This window comes from Loxodonta africana, chromosome 25 (assembly GCF_030014295.1).
Source record: "Loxodonta africana isolate mLoxAfr1 chromosome 25, mLoxAfr1.hap2, whole genome shotgun sequence".
In the NCBI taxonomy this organism is placed as follows: domain Eukaryota; kingdom Metazoa; phylum Chordata; class Mammalia; order Proboscidea; family Elephantidae; genus Loxodonta; species Loxodonta africana.
Genome location: NC_087366.1, coordinates 53,161,786 through 53,182,483, shown reverse-complemented (window position 1 = coordinate 53,182,483; position 20,698 = coordinate 53,161,786). Strand labels below are relative to the sequence as shown.

General features: G+C 39.7%; 1 protein-coding gene across 19 annotated transcripts in view; it reads left to right on the top strand.

Moving 5' to 3' along the window:
* DISP1 (dispatched RND transporter family member 1) overlaps positions 1-20,698 on the top strand; it is a 210,291-nt gene that overhangs the window by 133,914 nt on the left and 55,679 nt on the right. For 18 of the 19 annotated variants that reach the window (XM_003410946.4, XM_064276860.1, XM_064276869.1 and 15 more), the window contains 2 exons: positions 3,464-3,598; positions 12,982-13,507. In XM_003410946.4, the coding sequence (XP_003410994.2) occupies positions 12,999-13,507 (509 nt within the window). In that variant the 5' untranslated portion in view covers positions 3,464-3,598; positions 12,982-12,998. The remainder of the gene's footprint in view (positions 1-3,463; positions 3,599-12,981; positions 13,508-20,698) is intronic. The other variant, XM_064276865.1, reaches the window with a different exon arrangement.

Genomic DNA, 20,698 nt, shown 5'->3' with positions numbered 1-20,698 from the left:
TAGTAAAATGTGAATTTTTAAAAAATTAAACATATCAAAACTTAGTAAAAACTGAAATATTTCGTGAAAATCATTGACCATAAATGCAAGAAATACAAATCACATTTTACAATTTACTGAAAATTGAACAAGCAGGTAAACCTATTGAAATAAAAAGAATAAAATATGCCCTTTTTACCACAGAGGGTTATTTTAGATCACGGTATTTATAGCTGAGAAAACTCTAGGTCGCTTTAATGGCTGGGATGTCACTAAACTATGTAAATAAGCGCTAAGCTAATGAGTGTCTCACTTTTAGGTGGTAGGTTTACTACTTTCCATGGTTTTAATATCTGCTGGTGCATTTCTGCTTTTTAAAATGTTAAAATAGCCTCTTTGCATCATTTAATTTATTTTTTTAGTCTTGCAATGGACTATCTTAGAATGCTTTCATTGCCAAAATCTTGCCTGTTAGCATATTTTATTGGATTCTACTCTTTGGTATGTAACTGTTGGTTTTAGGACACAAAAGTAAGGCAGGGTCTTTTTTATGTTTCTTCTGTGCTTGATGTAGCTTACATTTTAGACCTGAATTTCAGAATTGGGAGCCCGAACTATTTACATTGATTATGGAAAAAAAAAAAAAAAGTGTAACAAGTAAGTATCTGAAATGATTGCCCTACAAATCATTTAGAAAATGTGTGCTAATCTTGCCTCGCTGTGGGAAATGATATGTAGTATAAAATTCATTCATCCAGTTCTGTAATCTAATCCCAATTGTCTTCATAGTTTATATTGAACCAAGCAACGGTTTTTGGCAACTGTTGGGAAATTTGCTGTTCACCACTTCTTTACCTTCCCTTCTAATTGCTTTGAGTCCTGGGACTGCATTGGGTCCCACTGAGAGCCCTTTCGCTGTATGGCTCTTATAACTCAGTGTGGATGATGGACAGGCTTAACATACAGACTGTGCTGACATTTCCTATTTTTAAAACAAAAATTGCTCTTCTATTCCTGGTCACATCCTAACACAGGAAACAAACCGGAAGTGTTTAAGAACAAGACAAATCAACTGGTTAGCCTGTCAGTCTTTTGGGACAATATAAAACGAAGCAACTAAAGTAAATTAGAGGGGGTAACTTGGGGAAGAGGATGCTCCTTTGTTCTGTCCATCTGAGTTCCTATTCTTTTCTCATTTTAATCACTGTTAAACCAGCCCACATATTTAGATTCCCAGAAAACTATTCAAAGGAACACCAAACCAACCAAACCAAACCCATTGCCATCGAGTCGATTGGACTCCCAGCAGCCCTATAGGACAGAGTAGAACTGCCCACGGGGTTTCCAAGGCTGTAATTTTTACTGAAGCAGAGTGCCGCACCTTTCTTCTGTGGATCGACTGGTGGGTTCAAACTGCCAACGTTTTGGTTATCAGCTGATCGCTCTAACCACTGTGCCATCAGGGCTCCTTCCACAGAGAACATAGTAGGTGCTTATTATATGCTTGCTGAATAAGGGCATTTACCCATTTAACTGAAAAAACATGATTCAATTACCTTTGTTAGCAAACAACAATCCCACATCAACAGTAAAATTTCAGTTCATCGAATATATATCAAGAAAACAAATAGCACAGTTCACAAGCATTTATAGTGATAATTTAAGTTAGACAAAGACAGAGATTTACGGCATTTTTACCCAGGCTCTTAAGTTAATTTACAATTCAAGTCAGAAGAAAGTCTTTATATTTATTAACAGTTAATTTACAATTCAACTAAGAAAAAAGTCGTTATAAATGTAATGTTTTTCTAAGCTTAAAACAGAGTCCTTTAAATAAAAGGATGTCTTTTGTCGTGTTGATCGTGTTTTCATACAAATACTTTGAGAACTGTTTCCCAAGTTCCCCAATAGACTAGAGGAAGAGATACCCTTGAGACACTATTCGCTGAGCTCTGCAGGAAGGAACCCATTTGGGGAGCTGCTCCAGGAAGTTTGATTTGCTGCTTCTCAAACTTCACCAAGCAGCAGGGAGTGGGGCCTGGTATCAGATACTTAGCATTTGCGGGAAAAGCTTAGATAATTCTAAGTGTGGTATTAAAAAACAACATACTACCATTTAAATCAAACAACTTTTAAGTGCTTTATGGTGATTGATCTCAGTTTTGGGCTTTATAGAAGACATTTCAGAAATTTTCTCACATTCTTTTTATTGCCTTACAAATGTGGGAGTAGACTTTTCTTAGTTTGATTTATCCTCGGTGATTTTTTTTCCCCCTTTGAGCTGCTGATTCTTGAGCTCTTGAGATGTGTGCAGTATGAAACGCCATGCTGCCTTTGGGCATGCTTGTGATCTGTTCAGCACTAATGTTAGTTAAGCTCAGTAATCTGATACGTTTCTAGTGGGGAAGAGCTGTAAGTGATACAGATAGATTGCTCAACTGTAGAGTTGCCCATTTTGCAATTTTAGTTGAGGCAAAATAGTTTCAGATGAAATCTTAATGGCTTAGAGATAAACCTATCACATCTTGAGAGTCCTGTTTATTCCCAGAGCATCTGGGAATTTCTATTTGGCAGAGATGTGAGGAGAAGTGAGAAGGGGTATGCGAGCAAGCCTGACCCCACAGTTACCAAGTGTAAGACGCTTAAAATGCAATCAGAAATCTGTCGTCCCCCACCCCACCGCCACCCGCCAACCAACAAAATTTTAGGGTAAAGGGGCTTGGGACTTCCTTTTGGAGGTCGGGCAGAGGATGGGGATATACTTTTTCGTGTGGATTAAGTAAGCTTAATCCTCAAATTAGCCATTTCCTAAACTTTCTTCACAAGATCCATACATAATTGAGGCGGCTATGTGACAGCTTCCTCCACATTTCCACAGCGTTGGTCCCATGAAGTCTGCACTGTTGGCTCTCTTCAACTAATCTCTTACTAAGGCTTCCTACTCACTGCATGCTTTCCCCCACCCTTCCAACTTTAACGTGAGCATGGGGAGAGGTGGTGAATATTGTGTGAAGACAGAATTTTTGTGTATGAATTTGGAAGTCTGTGAAAACCGCTTTAATAATTGCAATACAATGATTAAAAAAAGAAAAAGGAAAAGAAAACCAAACCCACTGCTGTTGGGTCAATTCTGATTCATAGCCACCCTGTAGGACAGAGTAGAACTGCCCCATAGGGTTTCCAAGGCTGTAATCTTTACGGAAGCAGACTGCCACAGCTTTCTCCCACGGAGTGGCTGGTGGGTTCAAACTGACAACCTTTTGCCTAGCAGCTGAGTGCTTGCTTAACCAGTGGGCCATCAGGGCTCCCCTCTGCAGTGATACCCATTACCTGTTGCCATCAAGTCAGTTCTGACTCACAGTTCTCTTGAAATGTGTGTATAGGAAGATGTGTTTATGCTAAGAAGAGTATGTCATTGACTGTCCCTTATCCCAGACTGTGAAGGAGAAGCCTCACTTTACACTATGTTTTCCTTTCCACACAGACCTGTTACCAGAGGCTCACTGGACGCGAAATAAAACAAAGAAAATGAGGCTGATACTTCTACAGCTCTGACGTTCCTACCACTCACCCCTCCATGTATCCATCTCTGCTTTGACAGCCTAGTTCGTTTCCAGGGGTAAGACTGCTTTCCAGACTCAGGGCTCTCAGATTTGCTGTGGTACATACACTGGAATATCTTTCAGGGTTGTTTTACTAATTTTTTTTTCTTGTAAATATGCAGGAAAAACTATCTGGCAAATTTTATTTTTCTTCTGTATCATTAAGCTATTTATAAATGCCATGAATTTTTAAAAAAAGAAATATGTGAAATACAGTTTATCTTTATCTATCGGTGCCTGTATACATCATCGAAAGAAGCAATATAAAAATTTTAGGTGTATTTCATTTTCAAATATGGTACTTAATATCATAAGTTGAAACTGCTGACTTGGTAATGTGGACGTAATAGGAAAACAATAAGCTTTATTGTAAAAGAATAGTAATGCTTCACTTTCCGCTTTCCCAGAACTCAGTTTGCATTTTCATGGTGTGGTGGAAACCAAACGAATACCAAGTAGGCCCTTACGAAGTACACGTTCAGTTGTATAGACCTTCAAATTTATGACATGGTTTCTTTGGGAGAATGACTTCCAGCTTATTGTAGGTTATGCTTAAGGGGAATAATAGCAATAATATCTTATTTTTGTATATTTCTTTACAATGTATAAAATGCTTGTAGTTGACTAACCCAAAACCCATTGCCACTGAATCAGTTCCAACTCATAATGACCCTATAGGACAGAGTAGAACTGCCCCATTGGGTTTCCAAGGCTATAATCTTTAGGGAAGCAGACTGCCACATCTTTCTCCCGTGGAGTGGCTGGTAAGTTCAAATCCTTGACCTTTCTGTTAGCAGCAGAGAGCTTAACTACTGCACCACCAGGGGTCCTTTATAGGTGATTAGGTGAAGATATTTCTAAGTGTTCCTATTGAAAGAGAGTTTATTGGTAGAAAGTTCATAAACTCAAAGAAAAATAAGAAAGTTTAATTTGTCTCACAGGGGGAGGAGATATTTCTTTATTTAAAACTTGTCATTTTCAGTTCCTTAAAGGTGCCAGATTCTTTGATGAAAGATACATATTTTGCTGTCAGGTCACAATTACATTATTTTGAAATAGTCCAAATACATGACACCAGAGGTAGATCCACTGCCTTGCTTCTTCAAGTTTCCATGATATGATAGATACATGGATGGATAACACCTCTTTTTAATTCAGTGAAATATTGACTTTCTTGAATGCTGAACTGTAATTTCTAAAACTTTCTTGGGAAATACTGAATTCAGAAGCTATTTTTTATGTGGGCCTTCAGACAGAATTTTAATCAGCAGCCCCTAGCGGTGCTATAAAAGCTAGTTGACCTTGGTATTGCCCTAGAGGAATCTTGAGTCATATGGGTCTGGGATTAAATAGCCATCATGTGATCTGGAGTTTTGACCCTCAGTTTTCTCTGTAATGCGTTTAGTAATGTCTTCATAGGGGTAGTGTGAGGAAAGTGCTTGACACAGTGAGATGCTAAATGCATTTTTAATCGCTCTTTGAGGGGGAAAGTATTCCTAGAGACAAAACCTGGCTGATCGTCTACCTTCTAACTTTAACGGCCCCACTATAGAAGAGGCCTACAATACAATTCTTTGTCAGCTACTCTTGTGCATTTGTTGTTGTTGTGTGCCGTTGAGTCAATTTCAACTCATATCGGCCCTAGACGACAGGGTAGAACTGTCCTATAGGGTTTCCAAGGAGCATCTGGTGGATTCGAACTGCCAGCCTATCGGTTGCTTAGTAGCCTGAGCTCCTAACCTCTGCGTCACCAGGGCTCCGCATGTGCATTTAGAGAAGCCATTTATTTCTCTGGCCTTAGCACTAAATATTAATAAGCCAACTGGTATCAGTGATCAGAAATGAACCATCATTTTAGGATAAGCATTAATCAATTTTAGAGGAACCATTTCACATTAAAGCAGGTTTTGTAAACAATGGATACAAGTGTTCCTGAGACTGGCTACCTTTATACTTGATGGGGGTGGGGGGTGGGGGGGAGTTTCAGTATCTTTATATACCCATTTCTTATATCTAATACCCAATAAACCCATGTCGTTGTGTCAGTTCTGACTCGTATTGGCTCGATAGGACAGAGTAGAACTGCTCCATAGGGAAGCGGACTACCACATCTTTTTCCCATGGAGTGGCTGGTGGATTTGAACCACTGACCTTTTGGTTAGTAGCTGAGTGCTTAACCGCTGTGCCACAGGGCTCCTCTGTCTGATACCAGTTGGGAAAAACAAAGTGTCTCACCATTTAACTGGGCAAGGTGCTTCAATCCATATATGTGAGTTTGGTGAAAAAGATTAAAACCCAATCAGCTGTTACTACAATGCATGAAAAGATTTGAGAGTCACAAAATAAGCAGTAATTAAACTTGATTTTCAGCAAGAACCTCTGTTGTTAAACTATATTTTCTCTGCCCAAATCAGAAAAAAAAAAAGTTCTTGCTTTTATTTGTCAACTCCTATGTAATTTCTCTACTGTTCTACCTATTTCTGTATATCATTTTGCCATTACTTCAGCCTAATTCTTTTGTAGCCTATCCATCTCGTTTGTGATTTTGCCTAGTTAAGCAAAATGTGTTCCAGGGACGAGCAACGCAGGTGTGTTGGGAGCTTGTGCCCCATCCAGGCATTGGAATCTGCACCTTAACGAGGGCCCCACATGGTCCTTATGTTTGATTAACACTGGTTTAAAGTGGCTCGTGTTTTTTTTTTTAATTAAACTGTGCACCATCACTCCTCTGAAAAAGATGATTGGTTGGTTGCACCACTGGGTCTCGTTGGTGATTCAGTCTTGCCATTTATTATGAAGTTTGATGTTAAGAGTCTGGTAACACGAAGAGTTATTCTAGAATACATCGTCCAGATTTAGGGAACGCAGTTTAGCAGAAAGCCCTCTAAACCTTGTGATCAGACTTCCTCGCCTCACCATTTGTCGTCATTGTGTGATTTTGGGTAAGTTACTTACCCTCTCTGTGTCTCAAGGTTTCTTTTGCCAAATGGGGTGGTAGTACCTGCCACCCCTATTTTTCTGAGAGCTATGAGGAGGATCAATTCAAGTGAGATTGTGTGTGTGGCACTGTGTGGCAATACCAAGGAGGGATGCTGCTGCAGCTGTTGCTGGGGGTGATGATATTCCTTCAGGCTGTATGGACTCCTATATTTGTTAAGGGCAGTGACAGCTTTGCTAAGTGGTTACTGTGCTAATTGGAACAGGTCTGTGTATGCTTTTCAACATTACATTTGGATTTTTACTTGACAATTTCCTGGCTAGCTCTAGCAGCCTGGTTTCTAATTCCAAGATTAAAAAAAAAAAGAAGAAAGAAAAACCATCGCCACTGAGTCTGTTCTAATTCATAACGGCCCTATAGGGTAGAGCAGAACTGCTCCATAGGGTTTCTAAGGCTGTTATCTACTGAAACAGACTCACATTTTTCTCCCTCAGAACAGTTGGTGGGTTTGAACGACCACCGACCTTTCAGTTAGCAGCCGAACACCTAACCACTGCACCACCATGCTCCTCATTCCAAGATAGCTGCCATGAAGTTTTCATAGTGCTCCGTGCATATGTTTGTATTCTGGGAGCCACCCAAACAGTTTGATTGGATCCGCTGGAAAATTGTGTGCCATTAAATTTTTGTGTGTAATGTGTTGATGAATAAAGTTTCCATAATTCGAATAGATCCTCTTATGATTCCCTGGTGGAATAGTGGTTAAGAGCTTGGCTGCTAACCAAAAGGTCAGCAGTTCAGATCCACCAGCTGCTCCTTGGAAACCTTTTGGGGCAACTCTACTCTGTCCTGTAGGGTCTCTACGAGTCGGATCTGACTCAGCGCCACCTAACAACAACGTTGTGATTATGTGATAGCATTTTCAACAAGATACTATTTTTTGTCTTTGGACCATGTATAATTTCCTTATGTTTTATAGATTTAAGTTTCTTGAGTCCCAAACCAGAACAGGGTGTCATTGTTTTTGCACCTTCTAATCACGTGAATGCTGATTACTTTTTTCACTCTACATTTCAACATGATTGAAATATCTGTGCATTTCTTCCCTGTAGCATCTGTCTTAATGATCATGGAACTAGTCCTGGCGCTTTCGGCTCAGAGTTTGCTTTGGTCCGACAAATAAATCATTTATGTTTCTAAAAAGTTTGAAAGCTGTGAGATAAGCCACGATGAAAAACGCTTTGTCTGAATAGAGTGTGTTCCATCCATTCTTTTTGCTTAGCTCTGTTTTCATTTCCTGCTTCATCCAGTGTTTAATATGATTATGTAGGGTGCCATTTTAAGAGACTAGTTATATTTTAAAAGATTAATGATTTAAAATGTATCCAGTGAATGCCTAGGTATCCTTTAAGGTAAAGTAATTTTGTATCTGTTTTTGCATTTTAATAATAATTACCCATCGTTCATTGTTAGTCACAGTGCCAGGGACTTTGTTATTTTATTAATATTACTATAAAAAGACACATTTATAGTAAAAGTTACAAGCAGTACAGAAAGTGCTTTCTGCCCTTCCAGATAGCCCAGTCCAACTTGCCAGCAGGAAGCAATGTTAGCATTTTCTTACATCTTTTTAGAAATTATCTGGGCATATACGTAACCATGTATGTATATCTAGCCTCCCCACCTTTTTTTTTAATCAAATAGATTCATGCCATGTAAGCTTGTTCTGCAGCTAGGTTTTATTTGCACGTATTGATGTCCTAGTTCTTTCCATAACAGTACCTCCAGATCTAACCTATCCTTTTCCCTTGTGCAAAATACCCAGTGTGTTGATAAGACCAGAATTTAAGTCTCTTACTGATGGTCATTGAGGTTGGTTCCACTTTGCACAGTTACAACCACTGCTGCAGTCAACATTCTTACACATACATGTATCTTTACGTATTGTTCAAGGATATCCAAAGGGTGAATTTCTAGAAGTAGAATTGTGGGTCAAAGGATAAGAGCATCTTAAATTTTGTCAAGTAATGCCATGTTCCTCTCTTGGAAGGTTGCACCAATTTGCAGTACAAACAAAATTAAGAGGAAACCAAGATTTAGAGTAAGAGTATAATAAGTAACTTGGTCCAGGCTCTCAAAGTTACTAACTGGTAGAGTCAGCTTCCAAACTCAGACTTACCCATTGCCATTTTTTCTAACTACAGATAGCCCAGTTACCATTTTAAAGCATAATTTTGGCTTCAAAATTGAAGAAATATCATTCCATATCTTGTCTATATGCTTATCATTCAGTCAAGCAATCGTGGTAATTCTCCACATTACAAATATATGGCCCTTTGTGGCTTTCAAAACATTTTTACATTCTCATAGTAATCCTGCGAGATGGGAAGTGATTATTATCTCAATTTATACATGTGAAGAACTGAGGCTTCGGGAAAAAAAATTAAATTTTAAAATTTTATCAAAAGATGGTCCTTAACCAAAAGACTTGTAGACCCGAACTGCAGAAACACACTGGGCACAGAAATGCTAACTAAAAAGGTGAAATAGAGGGTATGAGATTGGTGGCTTTGAATGGGTTGATATTGGCGTATTGATGAACAGCAGGAAATATACTATGGCATGGGGCCCTGCCACCTCAAGCTGGTGCCTCAAGAATTATTTTCTTCTGACGGCGCTTGTGTGTTATGGCCCTGGAGAGAACAGGAGACTTAAACATCGCTGTCTTTTAAAGCTACACATTTTATTTAACCCAAAGCTGATTTTAAACTTCTACCATAAATGCTGTTATCATCGCGTTTATAATTGCATAGCGTTCTATTTATCACGACAGCTTGGCACAAGGAAGTGCTATCACCACTTTCCTTCAGGGACTCCGTCTCTTACTTGAGTGTGTTGGTTCCTCCTCTGTTGCTTCTGTTTTAGAGTTAGTTCTCTTCAGCCCAGGCTCAGACTGAGTTTTTTTTTTTTTCTCATTTACCTCAGTTCTGAAGAAAAAAAGACCTTTCTCTGTATGGGCCCCAGGGTCAGCTCTACTTCAGAGGGAAACTTTGCTGTTCTCCTGACCACCTGAGCCCTTACAGAAACACATCCACTGAACAATATCTGTAAATATTTCTTACAGCAAGTTTTCCGTGCTTGCTTTTTATAATTTTTTACTTGCTTATTAAGTCCATTTGATTGTTCCCATTTCATGATCAAAGAAACCAAATTATAGAAAGCTCACGTGACTCGCTTCAAATATAAGCCAGAGTCAGGGTGCAGATTACTCTTTACCACCCTCTAGTTTCTTCTTCATTACAGGAAGTCCCAAAGGTACAGACTGTGTCCCAAAAGTTCATTTGTAAGTCAGTTATTTGGCATTCGAACTGCATTTTACCACAGTGAAAATTTAAATATATATATATAATAAAGGGTGATTAAGCCCCTCTGCTGGCCTACAAATATCTATTTAACTCTTATGTAACTGAGAAATGATGCATTTGCAATAAAAATAAAATGTAATGATAGTTGTATTTCTGTTTACAAAGAAGAAAAAAGAAAGATTATTTCTCCTGAGGAGAAGTAGATTTAATTAGAAGATAGGGAAATGTGAAAACTGTGGCCAGTCCCAGGGGGATTTCAGGGCATTTTCACGGGTGTTAGAGATTGAAGGCTCCCTGTTTTGAGTTTCTCTTTAAAACTTGGAGGATTTTGTTGTTGTTGTTGTCAGATACTTCTCTAGCTTAATGCCCCCTTCAGCTGTGATTAGAGTCAGTAGGAATTGATTGGATTAAATCCTTAACAAAAATAGGTTATTTTTAGGTGATGTTAACCATCCTAGGGTGGCAAAAACAAGCCAACAAAACAGAAAAAGTATTCCTTACTCCATCCTCGTGATGGAAAGGAAAGAGGGGGTCAGGGGAAGATGTTGATTTTCCCATTCAGCCCCACAGAGCCCATCAGCTGGGATGGCCTAGCTGGGGTCTGGAGAGAAGGGGTGGGAGCATGGGTGGCCGGTGGAGGTTGGAGAAATGTGTGCAGGGAGTGTTTGTACAAGGAGAGTTTCTAACTCCGGAAAATGCGTTCATCTCGTCTAGTGATTGCTTCCTACATTATCTAGACTGTCTCACACTTAAGCATGCAAATAAGCATCTCAAATTTCAGTTAACTTTAAAAAGTTTAGGGTTTCTTTAAATGTCCTTTAATAAATAAATAAATATAGTACACACACAAATATATAATGTACATGCATATATGTATATATGTAACGCACTTGCATGCAGCTTTCACTCTTGATAACGACGAAAGGGAGAATATACTCTTCAGTAAACAGAGGCTTGAGTGAAATCTTTGTGTTGACAAGGTGCATTACGAAAGTGGTGGAAGAAGGATGAGAGTTTGTGCCTCCTGGGTCAGATTAGGGCTCTTCCCGTCATACCTGCCTGCCTTCCCTGTAGTTAGATGATACAGGTTAACTACTGTTGCTTTGTGTTGGTGTGTTATCTGAATGCTTTATACTGAGAATTTATATCCTTGAGTGAGTTAATGAAGAAGAGAACAACTGTATTTACTACAACGATTCAGAAGCCCTTTCCACAGCCATTATAAAAAGAAGCTTGGGTTGGTGGGCTACTTCCAAAAGCTATGCTGAGACCGATGAGAAAAGTACCATGTGTACTTGATTTTATTTATGCTTTATGCTTTTGAATGCTTTGTCTTTCCTTTCAAATAGCTTGTAAAGAAACTTTAAGGTCCACATTAATTCCACCATTTTTTATACTGTTGATGCCTGTGTAACTGAATTTGTGTGTGTGTGTGAGGAATTTTATCAGAAAGGTAAATAAATAATGCTAAGCTTACATTCTAGTACAGAGAGTATCTTCTGGGTGCAAGTGTTTAGACTGAAACTTTATGCACTCCACTGGCAGGTTATGCTCAGAAATGCCCCTGTTGAGTAATTTACATATAGGGTGAAAATGTGCACAGGTCTCTTCCTCGTGGGTGATCCAGGTTTGTCACGTTACCTTACCGTGTACTTGGACTGAAAAAAGGTGACTTCTTCTGGCTCCTCGCATGTCTCCCAGAGGTGGGGAGAGACTGGAGGGAGATTCTCCAGAAGCTGTCTCCAGAATGCCGTGCTAGAACGGTTAGTGAGCCAAATCGTGGTTTTATTTTTTCCTATTGGAGTTCATGTGTAGGTTAAATAGACCAGTGGCACTTGACGGCCTATTTTTCTTCCTCTAAATTCCTGGGTGTTGTGTGTATGTTACCCAGAGGGTGGTGGGTGAGGAAGAAGAAGGAAATGGTCTGTTTTTGCTTTTGTCTTGCTGTTGGCTGGACAGAACCATGCCACTGGTCATTTGGGCGTGTAAGAATTTTCCTTTACGTTGAAGGCTTGGACTCTTTGGTGAAAGGAAAAAAAAGGCTTAAGAAAAAAACTCTCATTTGAAGCAATTCCCACCTGTAGCATTTTTTTCCTGATGTGCAAGAAGTGCTACCTGTGGTACGTAACCTAGAAAATGATAAATTTGCGCTCAGCATAGGTGGTGCATTTCATCTTATTTTCCTTGGCATTATAGTCATTGGTTTAGAGAACGAAACTGTTGCATCTGATATCTTAGTTGCCACGATTCTTAGCTTAACTGATTAGTTTGTATTTTCTTCTGGCTATTCTTATTCTAGCACTTGAGTGACTTATAAGAAGAAACACATTTTCTTGAGACAGTGCTCACCCACCTTCCCTCACAGCATTGCCACCTGAGAGTAGGAGCTGAGGCCCCAGCAGAACACGCTCTTCGAAGACACGACACGTTTTTAAGATTATTCACATTATTTTAACCCACACGCCTGGTCGCCCTCAGAGTGCTCCTTCGTCCTGCCCTTCACTCCTAAATCAGGACAACCAAGCATGACAATTTTGAAAAGTCAAAGAATATTGGCATCCTCCCTCTTCCTTTGTCCCCCCATTCCAAAATGCTCTAATTTGTAACTGACAGTTGCACATCTAAGGAGCCCTGGGGGAGTGCGTCAGTTAAGTGTTCAACTGCTAACGGAAAGGTTGGTGGTTCGAACCCAAAGAGAAAGATCTGGTAATCTGCTTCCATAAGATTACAACCAAGAAAATCCTAGAGGACAGTTCTACTCTGTGATGTGGGGTCGCTATGAGTCAGAATCAGCTCGATGACACCCAACAACAACACTTGCGCATCTCGGGTAGGGAGAGAAGAAAGGCACTGGAAGTAGAGGTGGAGGAGGGAAAAGTGACCAGTGGGGACAAGAGATGGCCCTTCAGGGGCCTGAGAGGAAAGAGCAGGAGAGCTTAGGTGTTGGCTGGTTGTTGCGGAGGCTGCGGAGTTTCTCCACTCTCTCACAGCCCCTCCAAGAACCCTTCAAGAGTTGTTTTAAGTATCTTACTTGTCTTTTCTACATATTTGCCTGCCTGACCATAACTGGATGATTTTGCATCATTTCCTTTCTTAGGATCAAAACATTGGAGCATGGCTATGAGCAACGGAAACAAGGATTTTGTGGTTCTGAGCAATGGCAGCATCACAACCAGTGCTACCAACCCTAGTCCGCTCACCTCCTGTGATGGAGACCTTGCAGCCCAGCAGCTCACATCCAAAGAAGCACCGAGAACACAAGTGAGTCCCAACGGATGCCTGCAGGTTAATGGCACAGTTAAATCATCCTTCCTGCCTCTAGACAACCAAAGAACGCCTCCGATGTTACCCCAGTGCTGCCATCCTTGCCCATACCATCACCCTCTGACTAGCCATAACAGTCACCAAGAGCGCCATCCCGAGGCCGGTCCCACGGCACCCTCTGCTTTGACCTCGTGTTGCATGCAGCCACATGCAGAGTACTCTGCATCTCTTTGTCCAAACCATTCACCTGTTTATCAGACCGCGTGCTGTCTTCAGCCCTCTCCATCCTTCTGCCTGCATCATCCGTGGCCTGACCATTTTCAGCATCAGCCTGTACAACAGCACATAGCCCACATAAGGTGAGTGGTCTGAAAGCTTTGCTGGCCTCTGGGATCCAACTACTGCCACATGAATGTGACTGTTTTGTGTTCATTTCTCCAAAAGGAGGAAAGAAAAACGTGCCAAGGAAAGGAAAATGCAGAACTTGAGAGATTGTGGGGAGCCTATTAAAATGCACATGAAAGACTATTTTATTTGTTCATCCACTGGCTTTTTAGTTATGTTCTCCCTTTTCCTTCGCCCTCTCTGCAGGCTGGTTAGGGGTCCCTCCTACAACGTGAGTTGTAAAGTTCATTAAAAGGTTTTACTGTCAGCGATTTCTTTCACCTTTCATGGGAGGTACATTTGTGATGAGGCAGCTATTCCTAGTGATCAGCCTTTAGGACAAAGAAACATAAAACCGGTTGCTTCTTTCTGCTTCCTTATGGCTTTACTCCCGATTTCTATTCATGTGGTTGGGTGACTGTGTAATATGTTAAGATCAAACATAACCAACTAGTCCTTTCGTAACTGATGAAACCTGAAAGTGTGTAGCAAAGGACTTAAAAATATTTTTTTGTGAAACATTTTCAAATGTGGTAGATGGAAAACTACTAGAAAAAATCCACATTATTGTCAGTCCTCACCTCCACCCCAGTCCATAATCCTCTGTGGGATTTTCGGGTATTTTTCCCCTGGGTAAGTTAAATGGTGCACACCACAGATAAGCAACGATAATACCTTCTACAAAACACTAAGTACTTTGTAGAGACCAAGTAGTATTTTACTTTTTTAGGTAATAAATTAAAAAAAAAATTGTCACTGAGCTAGAAGAGCGCATTCTCTTTTTTAGATTGGGGTACGATTTACATACAGGGAAATGCACAGATCTTAGGTGTTGTCCAGTTTGATCAGTTTTGACAAATGCATACACTAGTTTAATCCATACCCTGTCATGATGTAGAACATTCCTGTCACCCCAGAAGTCCGTTCATGGCCCTTCTCAATCATCCCCTTGCCCCTTACCAGAAGCAATCCTGATCTGAGTGCTGTCATCATCAATTTGTTTTGCCTGCTCTAGAACGTCTGATAAATGAGACAGTGTATACTCTGTGTCTGACAGTTCTTACCCAGCATAACGTGTCTGAGATTCATCTAATTGTTGTATTAGTTTTCCTTTTTGTTGCTGAGTGGTATTCCATTGTAAGCACGTGGCACATTCACTACTTTTTAAAAAATTGCATTATTGTGGTAAAAGTATCTATAACAAACATTTACCAATTCAGCATTTTTGACACGTACAGTTCAGTGACATTGGTTATGTTCGTGTTGTGCAACTATCACCACTATGTTTCCACATTTTTCCACCACCATCAGCAGAAACCTGGTATATCCTAAACAGTGGCTCCTCCTTTCCTCTCCCACCCTTGGCATCCACTAATAAATTTTGGTCTCTAGTGGTCAAGGTGGAGCCCTGGTGGCGCAGTAGTTAAGCGTTTGGCTGCTAACCAAAAGGTTGGCAGTTCAAATCTACCAGCTACTCCTTGGAAACCCTCTGGGGCAGTTCAATTGTGTCCAGTAGGGTCGCTATGAAATCAGAATTGACTTGACAGCAATGGGTTTTTTTTTTTTGGCGGGGGGGGTGCTTTTTTTTGTACAAGTGGAATTATACAATATTTGGACATTTCGGTTGTTTCCATCTTTTGGCTGCTGTGAAAAGTGCTGCAGTGTACATTGGTGTATAAGTTAGCACATTCACTTTTAATTGAAGAGTCAGATCCAGAAAGTAGTTAAGTGATAAATACTTTTCACCTTTGTCAGGTGTTAGATGTTGTTGAGATGATCTGGAGGTGGTCTTTTAGAGAGAGAGAGAATATGAACTCCTTTGCAGTGTGTTTCTACAGCTTTTCAATGCATTTTCCATAGAGGGTTTGAGAGCCTTTTAGTTATAGAATTATGATAAGAACCTTCACCAAAACCATTTCCTAGCAGGTCGGTCAGCTTTAGACTCTTTCCATTTTGAATTAGAAGGTTGATTTTAAAATTATATGATCATAAAGATAAATGCTTTTGAATCATAAGTTATGTGATTGCAGAGCGTGAGGTAAGATGGATAGTTTCACATTTTGAAGCTAGTATCTCCTTTAAAAAACTTCACAAAGTATTAAAACTATGGACATGGAACCGGTACTGGCAACATGGCAGGCTGTGTACAGTTTTTCAGGGCTTCAACTTGGCATTTCTCAGTGACATCAGTTCAAAGGAATGAGCCTTATGTATGACTTTAAATAGAATAGCAGTAAAAGACAAACTAATACAAATTCCATATTTGTCCTCAAGAAAAGTTGTAGAAGAAAGTGGAACATTGTGAGAGAAATTTTTCATATCCTAGAACCTTATCTCAAGAATATCTTTCAAAGATGCCTACTAAGGAATGGAATGTGGCCAGTTATGTATATTTACATACTTTATTATGAAATGTGCATCTGAAGAATTACTTTCCAGTTTTCTACATTTATTTGCTTATTTAATCAACAGTATTTACTGAATATCTATATGTACCAGACACTGAAGATTTAATTCTCAACAAAACTCTTCCCTTGTCTTCATGTAAGCTAGTAGGAAGGGAGCCCTGAAACCCAGCAGGCGGCTACAGTATCATGATAAGTGCTACCAAGGAGGAGCAGGCAGGGCTGAAGATGAATCAAAGGTACAAATGGAGAGAGACTGGAGGAGGAGTACCTTGCAGATAGTGGAAACAGTTTGTGCAAAGAAGGTAGCGTGAGCCCAATTCCAGCATAGTTCAGATGACTCGACCCAGGAGGAGAAAGTAGTAGCAGAGGAGAGGTACCAGGTTCTGAGGGGCATTAGAAACCAGAGAACTCTAGGGCAGTGGGGAGCCATGATAGATTTTTAAGCAGAAAAGAAGCACAATCAGATTTGCATCTTAGAAAGATCTGTGGTCTGTATTGTGGACAGTAGATTGAACTGGGTCAGGATTGTTATAGATAGGAAGACCATTAGAAGGTGTATTGCTCAACTAATGTGAGAGATGATGGTGACTTGAGTCAGAATTTAGAAATAATTTTCATTCTAGAGAGATTTAGGAGGTAGAACCTTTTGGATTTGGTGAATAATTGGATGTAGGGGAAAGGGAGGAAAAATTGTGACTGATTTTCCATTTCCTGGCTTGAGCTTCTGGGTGGGTAGATGGTAATGCCGTTCACTAAGATGGGGATGACAGGAAGGGGCACTCAGTAAGCAGAGGTGAACCCATGGAGCTTCCAGTGGGCAGCAGTGAAGTCCCTTGAGCTTTCTTGAAAAAATGAGGATGCTGGGTAATAATATGAGATAATTGCATTGAGAACAATACTGGCAGGTGTTAGAATGAATACCGAACCGTTTATATTCAGCCCAGCGTGTTTTTGTTTGCACAGTTGTGCTATGGGCAAGGTACACAGCCAGGTGCTGTGTCTCTCCCCAACCAATAAAATGTCCACAGAAGCAAATGTGGACTTAAACATAGCTTCTGTGTAAGGGAAAATAGGGCAGTGTGGGATAGACTAGGCAGCATGACCTCATCAAGAAACTCTGAGAATGAGGATGTTTTATGTGCTTTACTGCCTTTTATTAGTTACTCCACCCAACTCTTTTAGGAAACTTATTGGAACAAAGGTTCTAGAGGCTGATCTCTGCCAGAAAGGTTAACTCTCTAAACCTTTTTAGTTTCCTTTTGTGATTTATGGAGCCCTGGTAGCGCAGTGATTAAGAGGTATGGCTGCTTACCAAAAGGTTGGCAATTGGAATCCACCAACCTGCTCCTTGGAAACCCTATGGGGCAGTTCTACTCTGTCCTGTAGTATCCCTATGAGTAGAAATTGACTCGATGGCAACGGGTTTTTTTTTGTGATTTATAATATGTTGCTTTTTTTTTGGAGTTCTTTTTTTTTTTTTATTGATAATCTTAAGTACTTAATAAAGTATTATTCAGTAATGTTTAAGATGTATTCTTGATTTGGTAGAGGTATATTATGTTCACATCACTTTAAAGGATATTTTAAAGGTTCACGACCTTACAGTAAAATTGTATACAGATGGAAGATCCTAAGTGCTTCCAATTGTTATTACTGTTTGCACCTCTACCACAGATGGTTGGTATTTTGCTGTATTTATAAAGCTTTTATATTAATCTCCTGATTGATAAAATTAAGATCATTGCAAGGATCACATTTAATATACCCTGTTTTAAATCCACTTGTCACCAAATATTGAGTAGCTTAAATAGATTCTATTTTAAAGCTTTAGGCTTTTTCATTCATAGATTTCTATCGTCATACTCAATGCTTAGCCATAAATTAACACAATTAATTAAGAACATGAAGGAATTTTTTTAAAAAGGCAGAAAGTAGTCTCTTCCTACTGTGAGACGAGGCGTATACACGTGAATTCTAAACCTAGCTGACCATCAGAATCACCTGGGGAGTTAAAAAAAAATGTGATATACGTGTGTGTGTGTTTATAAATGTAAATAATATATCTAAAATTTTCTTTTTTTGGCTGGATTCCATCCTGGAATTTCAGGAATAGTAAAGAACTGTAGGAGCTGAGAGGTAGAAAGCACCCCTATAAGTTAACAAGGTTAGGGATAGTCTGGTTGAGAAGATAGAGCTTGAGACACCCTTGAAGGATATCTAGGAATTAATAAAGGAGCTGGAGGAGGCAGAACATGGAAGGTGGTTGGAGCGGGGAAGGTTGTAAGGGGAAGATATCCAAAAATAAAAGCATATTTAGGAAAGGTTATAGAGAACAAGATTGCTGGAGTGGAGGGTTTCATTTAGGTGGCCACAACGGTTAGCTCTTCCTAATTATTTATCCCGAACCCAGTCCAGTTGTCTAAAAGGCTACATGTCAACGATCTGCTCTGGCCTCCCGGGAGCCAGTCATATTCCATGTGTGCTGGTTGAAACAAGTGTTGAATTCATTTGGGATCTTCTTATTGCCATATTAAAGTGAAAGGGTAATGATATTATTGCACAATTAATAAGGAGTTCTGAATCCAAAAATAGCATTCAAGATTTCTAATCCAAACTCTACTTGCATTTTAATTTGGTGTTGCAAAGCAATATTCTTGATTGTAACAGAGAGTGCCATAAATGATACTTGGCAGTGCCATAGGCTCATTATCATGATAGGGAACCTGTGATATTTTTGGGTATCTGCCAAATGCATTTTTATTTCTCTGAAGGTGACTTCATAGACAGATGGTCCCTTTGAATATTTCCTGTGGCACTGGAGGAATTAGAGCTAAAGAGAGTTAAGAAGGCTTGGCACAGAGAGGACCATAGAACCCCAGCATTAGCTCAGCCTCTTAAAGGTTAACCAAACATTGCCCTTGCCTCCCCATACATGGTGACTGTATAATTTTTGTAACCCATATTTCCTTTCTCCTTCAGTTCTTTATTAGTTTTCCAATTTCTGACTCACTTTTCTCAGAGGTTTTCTTTTTGATTCCCCTTAGGGCATTAGTTATTTTCTATGAAGGGGCCTTTCTTTCTTAAAAAGTTAGAAATTAAAATTCTTGTCTCATGTTAAAAGAACTTGAAGTCTTGTTCTTGTGCGTATGTTGTATCGTTAACATCCAGTGGTAAAACCGTAGTTTTAAGCATCATTTCCCAAAGTGCCTTACTTTGCTGCACCTGGCCAACGATGATCCACCCTTTCACCTTTGCTTAGACTTGGCAATTGCGTTATTTTATTCAGCCAGGAAATTTGTACCAAAAACCACTCCAAACACTTCATCAGCATCATGGCATGAAGCTGGGCAGTGGCACAGATCCCAATGGCACAAATCACCAGACTCAACCCCAGTGCTTTTCTAAGATGGTGGAGCAATGAATGGAGAAAGTCAAGATTAGTTATTCTTTTATTTAACAAGTATTTAATGAGTAATTACTAAGTGTTAGGTGCTGGAATTTGAGGCGAACACTGCAGGCATGGTCCCTGACTTCAAAGATGTGGAGGTAAGGTAGACTCATGAACTGACTACAAGTAGATTGTCTTCTTTAATTGACAGATATTTACTAACTACTGTATTCTCAGGCTCACAGAAGCTAGATGCCAGTGCTTTGGCAGAGGCATATGCCAGGTTTATACATTAATACAGAAAGGAACCAGACCATACAGTTTTACAAGTTCATTTCCCCATCTTTTCCTCTCTCATTATGGAAAAGTGGCTAATACCTAAGTAATCATTCATCTTTATTTCTTGATATGAATCATTACCTGTCTAGAAATGGTGACCAGGTGTTTTTCTCAAGAAGCAAAGGTTAAACTACATTCTTTAGGCCTGCACTGTTCAATAAAGTTCAATACAATTAAAAATTCAGTTCTTCAGTCACACTAGCCACATTTCAAGTGCTTAATTGCCACATGTGGCTAGTGGCTACCATTTTGGACAGCACGGATATAGAGAATTTCCATCATAGCCCAAAGTTGTATCGGGCAGGGCTCTGTTTTTAATTTTCTTGACTCTGTTAAAGCAACTAAGATCCCTTTCACCCTCCATGGCAGCAAGTGAAACTCATCTGATGTAGAAAAACAGTAATATTTGACAGTGAATGCCTGTTTTTGACAACATAATTCCAGTTAACTGGCGTTTGATTGCTTGCATTTTATTTAATATATAACAAAGAAATGAGAGAGATAAATTCCTTTTCTTCAAAAATCTGAAGATCTCAAGCCATATATTAGAAAAGATTGTGTAGCAAGTAGTCAGCACTCTATAGCATCTTCTAGAAGTCACAGTCACGTCCCACAAAAGGCCACTGCCATATCATTATTTAAATCAATCTGGAGGCAAAAGTATCAGCTTATGTAATTTGTAGTTGCCTCAGCTTTTTGTAAGTAGATCTAACATTAAAAAAAAAAAAAAAAACCATTGCCACTGAGTCAATTCCGACTCATAGTGACCCTATAGGACAGAGTAGAACTGCACCATAGAGTTTCCAAGGAGCGCCTGGTAGATTTGAACTGCCAACCTTTTGGTTAGCAGCTGTAGCTCTTAACTCCTACGCCACCAGTGTTTCCAGATCTAACATATGGATGTAAAAAAAGTGTTGTTGTTAGGTGCCATCTAGTCAGCTCTGACTCATAGTGACACTATGTACAACAGAACGAAACATTGCCTAGTCCTGCACCATCCTCACAATGAATAGTAGGTATGTTTGAGCCCA